This window comes from Microtus pennsylvanicus, chromosome X, assembly GCF_037038515.1.
Source record: "Microtus pennsylvanicus isolate mMicPen1 chromosome X, mMicPen1.hap1, whole genome shotgun sequence".
NCBI classification, from domain to species: domain Eukaryota; kingdom Metazoa; phylum Chordata; class Mammalia; order Rodentia; family Cricetidae; genus Microtus; species Microtus pennsylvanicus.
The window spans coordinates 17,816,871-17,825,086 of NC_134601.1; the positions used below are offsets into that span (position 1 = coordinate 17,816,871).

At 40.9% G+C, this 8,216-nt stretch overlaps 1 protein-coding gene across 2 annotated transcripts; it reads right to left on the reverse strand.

The window, feature by feature from the left end:
• Nucleotides 1–3,031: 3,031 nt before the first annotated feature.
• On the reverse strand, nucleotides 3,032–8,214 carry Cetn2 (centrin 2). 2 transcript variants are annotated; one of them, XM_075957951.1, is made up of 5 exons: nucleotides 8,092–8,214; nucleotides 6,391–6,549; nucleotides 5,975–6,103; nucleotides 3,990–4,127; nucleotides 3,032–3,611 (listed from the first exon to the last, which is right to left on the reverse strand). In XM_075957951.1, the coding sequence occupies exons 1-5, from the start codon at nucleotides 8,092–8,094 to the stop codon at nucleotides 3,522–3,524; spliced, it is 519 nt and encodes a 172-aa protein (XP_075814066.1). In that variant the 5' UTR covers nucleotides 8,095–8,214; the 3' UTR covers nucleotides 3,032–3,521. The 2 variants fall into 2 exon arrangements, with proteins under 2 accessions (XP_075814066.1, XP_075814067.1); XM_075957952.1 differs by having other exon boundaries at nucleotides 7,731–8,106.
• Nucleotides 8,215–8,216: the final 2 nt, after the last annotated feature.

Here is an 8,216-nt window from a genome sequence, read left to right on the forward strand (position 1 = left end):
AAGGAGAAAAGGCAGAAAGTGTCCATATGGGACTGAAGCACAATAGTCCCCAAACAATGTAGGATCCAGTAGAGGGTAAAGGCGCTTCATGACACCTAGAGAAGCCAGTCTACACGGAGCCCTCCTCCTCTAGGGTCCTGCCCATGTGGTTTCCATGTCTTGCAAGGACTGCAATTCAACTACCTCTCGTCTTTAACAGCTTTCTCAGATAGATTCTGAACTCAGTGCCAGTGTGTCTTCAGAATCCAGCTTTTCTAACAAGTTAGAAAGAGGAAAAAAGATTCATCCACTGAACTGTTCTTTCATGAGCACTTACTATGCCTTACATTATTCAGGAGGCCCACTAACCCAATATGAATGGACCTCTTCTCCGCTCCTCTTTCCAAAGTTCATCTCTGCTCCTTCCCAATTCCCAATTCCCACTACACCCAATACAGCACTGAACAAAGCTCACACCAATTCATTACTACTGTCTTCAATACCATTCAGCCCAAATTTCTCTGCTCCATTTTCCCTCTCTTCCTACCATCTCCATACATCATGTGTTCAGTCCTCATGAACTGAACTCACCTTGGTTCCTCCACTATCTGACCCCTTCCTACTTTCTAATATATCTCTGATCCATTCTTCCCCTTTCTTCCACTGCTTCTATGAACAGACAAGCTACACATCTACCAACATGAATGACTGCGCCTTTCCCTCGCCTCCTGAGTGTACAATCATGCAGGAACCATCCTCAGTTGTCTCTAGAGCCCATTCCATCTATCTTTTTGCCACACTTAGTTCCCTGCTTACCATACATACCCAATTCCTACAGCATCCCTTGCCTGGCTCCACATGAACTGAACTCACGTGGCTCCTGTCCTTCACACAGCTGCTTGGCTCAGCCCCACCTCCCTCTTTGGATGACTCACCCTGTTTCCTGCACCGAGAATCACATAATGGCTGTACTGCAGGACATGGTGACTTCCTTCTATTTGCTTATGTAACTGGAGATGATATGCAACTAGCCGCCCTAACACCTTCATCAAGAGATTCTAAAGAGATTTGATTTCATAGTTGGGAACATTAAGCAGGAAGAAATGTTTTCAGGGTAATTAGCTTGATTCCACTATTTCACAAAGTAGATCTATTTTAAAATATAACTGTGCTTCCACTAAATATTAAGAACTTTTACTTGCTCATTAAACATAAATTGATTTTGTACGGCTATACTTCATAGTAAAATGGGAGGAAGGGCCAGTCTTTCCAACCCTTTGTCTTTTATCAGGTCATAGACCTCTTATTAGAAAACAATAATCAAAAGATAAAAGCCACATCCTCCTAAAAAAATGTTGTCAACTGACTTTGGGGACAATGATCATAAGTTTCATGGAGCTGCTCCAAAGGACATACCACCACAAAGGGATGAGATTATTCTCGAACACCAGAAAGTAGGTCCTGTTGAGAATTTTTTAGTTGACCCCCAGAAATTCTCAGTTCAATCATTCTCTCCATTGTACAAAAAGGAATCTGAGGCACCAAGAGAGGCAGCTTGTCTCAATTGTTCATCCAGTAAGAGAACCCATGTTATTACCTAAGTCTGAGGTTACTCTTGGTTCTTTGTCTCCTTCCTTTTATTATTAATCACACACACACACACACACACACACACACACACACACACTTCTTTGTCTCCTTCCTTTTATTATTAATCACACACACACACACACACACACACACACACACACTTCTTTGTCTCCTTCCTTTTATTATTAATCACACACACACACACACACACAGAGAGAGAGAGAGAGAGAGAGAGAGAGAGAGAGAGAGACAGAGAGAGAGAGAGGGAAAGACAGAGAGAGAGAGAGAGAGAGAGAGAGAGAGAGAGAGAGAGAGAGCAGAGAGAGGTGACAGAGAGATTCCTTAGTGATTAAGAGAACTTTGCTACTCTTGCATAAGACCTGGGTTCTATTTCTAGTACCCAGAACCTATATGGTGGCTCACAACTGTCCCTAACTCCAGTTACAGAGGATCTTATGCCCTCTTCTGATGTTGCAGGCACCAGGCATATACATAGCATGCAGACATACATGCTGGCAAAATACTCAAACACATAAATAAATCTAAAGATTTTTTGAATGCATATATCCATTGATGATCGGATTCAAACTGATCTAGTTGTGTGGGGCTTTGCTGCTGTTGTTTTGTTTTGCTTCTTTGAGACAGGGTCAGACTTTGTGACCCAGAAAGACCTCAAATTCATTGTGTAGCCCCAGCATGCCTTGAACTCATGGAAACCATCTATGTACTGGGATTACAAGCATGATTACCTGCCTGACTCTTGTTATTTTTAGTTTTGTATATGTATGTATGTATATAAGTGTATATATATAATGAATATATGTGGAATACATACATATGGATATTTAGAAAACACACACATTTCTCAGAGGACTAGAATGCCCACACAAGTTTAAAAACCCATTCTCTTCTCATGTGAGGATCAATAAGTCAGTCATTGTTCATTTTCCATTTCCTTTTAACCCGTCTTGTTGCCCACTCTCATGGGGAACATGAGTTGACTTTAATGCCATATACTTGAGCTTCACCACATAGGCAATTCTGTGTAGGGCTTAGAGGGTACCTGGCTAATACTCCTTTCCTTCTCAACCCAACTCCAAGATTCTGTGAGATGCTATAAGCAAACAAACTCACAAGATTGCCTGAACCTTACCTACTGTCTATCTCTATTTTGTACAAGCACAAATTATTCAAAGACTCTATAAGCTTTAGAGTTTGCCAGAACCACTTGTAGAGCATCGTTTAAGCTTAGGTCAACTGGAAATTCTACCAGTTATAAAAACTCACAATTTTTAAAAGCAAGAAACCATTCATGGCAGAAAAGTAGCCAAGAATTATTTCCTTTTTTGTACATGGGCTGATGGCAAATTTTATATATCTACCAGGCTGCCCTCAACACAATTGTTTACGAGATGAACTTATAGTTAAAGATAAAAATATTCATCCTTTAAAGAATGAGAGCTTAAATTAAGAAAGGTTTTATTTTTAAAACAAAACAAATACATTGACATACATCCAAATGCCACAGCAAGCATTCATTAGGTTTTATGAGAGGAAAAACTACACTCTGGTGTCTACTAAAAACTAGAACAGTTTTAGAACAACCACTGCTTCCGGTGACATGGGTACATGGACATCTAAGCAGCCACTGTATGTTTGCAGCTGTGTGGAATGCATGAGCAGTGTGAAGTAATAGAAGGCGGGGTGGCTACACTCACTCTCAGTCCCTTTTCCCCACTGTGTGCTCTTGTGTTGCCCTGTTGAATCAATCAGCAGGTAAAGGTACAAAGAACTTAATATCAAAGAAACTTCCAAAAGTCAAAAATAGATTCAAGGTCACGGCTAGTTACCCCAGAGGTTGGGGGAGGGGGGTTCTCAAAAGCCATATTTCACAAAATGGCAGGCACTAAATCTAGTCACATGTGCTTGCAGTAGAAAAAGAAGCACTGATCTTAATAGAGACTGGTCTTCTTCATGATGCGCAGGAACTCTTGCTCATTGACCTCGCCATCTCCATCTCGATCAGCTTCATCAATCATTTCCTGTATGGCAGTAAGGGTTCCTCTTAGAACAAGTCACAAACTAAACTGAAAAGTGATTAGATAAGAAATTTCAAATAATGCTGTGAGGAAAGATGACTATGGTCCATCTAATGGGAGCATGCCACACACACACACACACACACACACACACACACACACACACACACTGTCAAATGCATCTCTTAAAAAGGAGCTAGAAATTTACCCTAGTCTGAAACCCAAAAGAGTACATTCAACTGCACATGTGTATTCCAGAAGCAGGGCCCATGGGTATTAAATTATCATCTAGGATACTAGCTTCCCTTCCAAGTTGTCCTAGTAGAGAAAATAGAACCTGGGAAAGCCGGTGGGCTCCAGAGAGACCAAGACATTACTCACCTGCAGCTCCTCATCAGTCAAGTTCTCGCCTAACTCCTTGGCCACACGTTTCAGATTTTTGAATGATATTTTCCCAGTCTCATCATCATCGAAGAGCTTGAAAGCTTTCAGGATTTCTTCTTTGGTGTCTTTCTCGGACTTTAGTAGAACATAAAACACATAGTTACTCATATCCTGCAGCCCTGCCACTTCTTGGTCATCCTTTTGTCTCCAATAACCTGACTTGAGTCATGTTAGGAGCCAGGAAGCCAAGCTCTCTGGTCACGGTAGAATGTACTCCCTGCCTACTTTCTAGCCCATCATCTATTTCATAATCAGCTCGGAATCCAGTAGGAAAAGATGCCAGCTCGGTTGAAAATCCAAGAAGTCCTGCTAAATGTGCATAAAGACTGGTTTGAGGGGTCAATGAATCATTTAGACAGGACAGACTCATGGTGCAGCTGGTCAGTTTTCACAGGTAGAAGACTAGGGCTTCTGAAGTAAGCTGGGGCTCATCTTTCCAATACCCAGTGCTGGGTATTACTAGGGATTGATACTGATTGACCCTCTTGTGCTTTGTCTTGTTCACAACTTTCCCCAGTTCTAAAGCCAAGGGGGAGTTGTAGATTAATTCCCTGGCCCCATTCCACATCATCACATGGGCTTGGTAATAGTCACTGTAATACACGTCCTCAGTCACAGAAAAACAAGGATGACCCATTGTAGAAAAGGAAGAGAAAAATCAGTAAACTTAACACAAACTCAAGTGTTACAAAGGAAATGTAATTGTATCTAAAACACTGTACAAACCAAGGATATTCTAGATTCATTTGTAAAATCCAGAAGCAGTGAGTAGGGTTATAATTTAAAAAAAATACACTGCTTATACTAACAGAAGACAGAGATACACTGAAAAGGCAGAGGAAGAGAGAGGCATTTTGCACAATGGACTTTAAAGAATTACTGAGGCCCCGAGTGCTCCAACAGAAAGAGAGTAAAATTTCCAAAAGCATTCAAACCTCAAATATTTCAGGAAGGTTCTTGCCAGGAGTTACAACTGGAGAAAATCCCTAGGAAGAGCAATCTAGGAGCTAATCTTGAATATGAATTCGACTTGCCAGATGGTTGCAGAATGCCAAGCTTCCTGAATTCTTAAATCAGTACACATACACACACACACACACACACACACACACACACACACACACGATGTAGGTATGGTGATTTCAAAGTAACACAACTCTTAGATTAATTAAAGAGGTATGGCCTGTGCCCTGGGAAACACTTTGAGGAACCTGAAAGGGGTTACCTTTCTCCGGGTATACTAAGAGAAGGTGATCATGACACACCAACAAGCCAGGAGGCCATTGAAAGAGTAAAGCTGGTCGGTTCCGGTGACGTGTTCATGTGCTCTCAAGTCTTTGGACTGCTAAAGGATCTGAGAAACTAGGGATGGATTAAAGTAACCTTAGAAGTACCAAAACAGCCTATCATTTCTAAAGCTCAAAATTCTTGTGCCTCTAATTGTATATACTGAATTGTCAAACTGAGAAGCATTTGTCTGAAAATGCCATAATACCTGATTTATTGTATGCTAATTTAATTTTTAATACCATTAAAATAAAAAATAGAAATGAGAAACATTTGAAAATCTCTGTTAACAGATTTTACTGCTTGTGATTATCATATGAGACAGGGTACAATGATTTCTGTAATGCTGTGACCATAAAGAAAGCCAAATGAAACTTAGGGATCCTCTAATTAAAAATACAATCCTCCCACTTCTGAATGGACACAGAGGAGAGGATGGGGGAGGTAGGGGAGGGAACAGAAAGAGAAGAGGGAGGAGAAACTATGGTTGATATGTAAAATTAGTTAATTAATTAAAAACACAATCCTCAACCATGTGAATGGTATAGATTTTATTGAATATTCTATTTATACCTAGAATCCTATATATCTACTATTATGGATGGAAAATATGTGCATTATCTCAACTAACTTACCATTTTCTGAGTCATCACTGTCAAAAAGTCACTAAAGTTCATTTTTCCTGTCCCTTCCTTATCAATTTCACTTATCATCTTCTTGATTTCTTCTTTCTTGGGTTCAAAGCCCAGGGCCCTCATTGCAACCTACAATGAAAAGAGTACAATCTAAACAAATGATGTAGAAGCAAAACTGACTGTTGAGGATACTAACCTTGCACCTGATAAAATGACGAAAAATAATTAGGTAACACTGTAATGCTGATTTTATTTATATTTGCAATAAACTTTATCAATTAAATCATTGTTTCAGGTAAAATATACATAGGGTACCTTTTTCCATTACTTTTTATAAGGAGAAGGGAGAAGGTGACAAATAAAAGACAAGCAACAGGGAAAGAGAAGGTGGCAAAGCAAGTATTTGTGCAGCTTGCCTTTAGTTCCTTGACGTCTATAGTTCCAGTTCCATCAGCATCAAAGAGATCAAAAGCTTCCCGGATTTCCTGTTTCTGTTCTTCAGTCAGTTCAGGCTTAGGGCTCATTCTTTTTCTCTGACTACTGGATGCCATGTTTGTCTTCTTAAAATTAGAGGCCTTCAAACATTATACAAACACAGAAGCACTGTATTACAAGTCCATATTTTATTTATGACAGGTCTAGACATACATCTTTTCCATTTCTGTTCCATTCTGAGTAATGTACGGATGGCATTATACAAACTTTCATAAGCTGGTGAGATGTCTTGCAGTCAAGCTAGACAACCTGAGTGGGAACCCAGGAGCCACATGGTGGGAAGGAAACAACTCTTCCAAGTTGTTCTCTGGCCTCCATCCATGCTCAAGCTAAGCCATGCTCCCCTTTCCCCCCACACAAACAAGTGTAAAACCTAAACTAAAATTAACTCCAACTCTAAAAAAATAATCCTCTGTGAAAAAACTCTCTCAACTTAAAACTGTTTTAATAAATATATTTTAGTTTTTGCCACCACATTGTAAAAATAGAAAATCAGCAATACTTTAATTAAATATGATTGTCTTCTACCACAACATTTCTTAAATCAAAATTTTTCAAATATAAAGAAGCAACATTTAAAAACTTTTTGAACGAATGTAGTGTTTTACCTAAAGGTTTAACATGCTTGAATTTTCTCCTTCTTTTCCAAAGCTAATAAACAGCAAACGTGAGACCATACCTGTTCGTCAGGAACACGCGTATCATTTTATTATGAATACACTGTCACAACACGGTGTGGCTTCAGTTTTCATTGCCAAAGATGAAAACGGTCCCTCCATGTTTTAATTCCACTGCTAACTCAGATAGCAGTAATGAATGGTAAAACAGTTTGTACCAACCTATTCTAAAGATCTGCCTAATAAATCGACAGAGAACAAAGTTTGCAGGAAAGAACAATTAATCTTTCCATGAACCTCTGACTCTTTTTTAAACTATTGATTTTAGAAGCCAGGAAATCCCTTATTCTTCTTCGTGAAAGAGAACTAGCTGAGAAACCAATTTGGATATCTAACAGATATCAACTATCCCTGAATCCGGGGATCTCAATTCTAGAAATGTAGTTAAACATCTACTTGTGGGGCTAGTTCCCACGAACTGTGCTCCTCCGATTAATTATGCCTAAATCTGGCCAAACGTAAAGTTACTGAGATAAATATTATGCCAGTACAAAGTGATACCAACCAATCCATTTGGCACTTGCGTGCCTTGTCTGCGAAGCTCAAATACGTTTGCAACCATCAGAACATAGTAAACGTCTTACCACCGTGCAGAAACTTTAGCCAGTTAGCAGCGGCCGGGAGGCCTGAGTCTGACTGAGGTCAGAGTCTGCGGGAAGCCTGAGTGTTCCTTGCAACAGAATGGTCACCCGCGGTTCCAGGAAAACCAGCGGAGGCCGGGAGGCAGGTAAGGGAAAGCTGAAGGTGACTGGAGGTGGGGAGGGAGCAATGGCTAAGCGCAGGCAGGCTAGCTGCAGGCGGCTTTACTTTCTCTCCTACCCTTCCGGCACAGAGCTCCAAGAAAGAACTAGTGCGTCAACCCTGCAGGAAAGGCTCAGGGCCGCAAAGAGGCCTAGGAAGGGCTCGGGGGCGCCGCGCAGGGTCCATCGAACGTCCAGCACTTACCATCACCGAATGGACGCCTCCGCAAACCGGTTGTTAAGGCAACGGCGTACTAGCGGCCTCCGCGCCTTTCCCACTGCTCCGCGCGCGCGCGCGGCCCCACGTCCATTGGTTTGCCGACAAAGCGG

What these genes read in the sequence shown, in the direction of transcription:
- Cetn2 (XM_075957951.1), bottom strand. An exon ending in TAGACGTCAAGGAACTAAAG is followed by an intron (nt 6,104 to 6,390) that starts GCAAGCTGCACA and finishes TTTTCATTGTAG; the next exon opens with GTTGCAATGAGGGCCCTGGG. An exon ending in CAGTGATGACTCAGAAAATG is followed by an intron (nt 4,128 to 5,974) that starts GTAAGTTAGTTG and finishes GTTCTACTAAAG; the next exon opens with TCCGAGAAAGACACCAAAGA.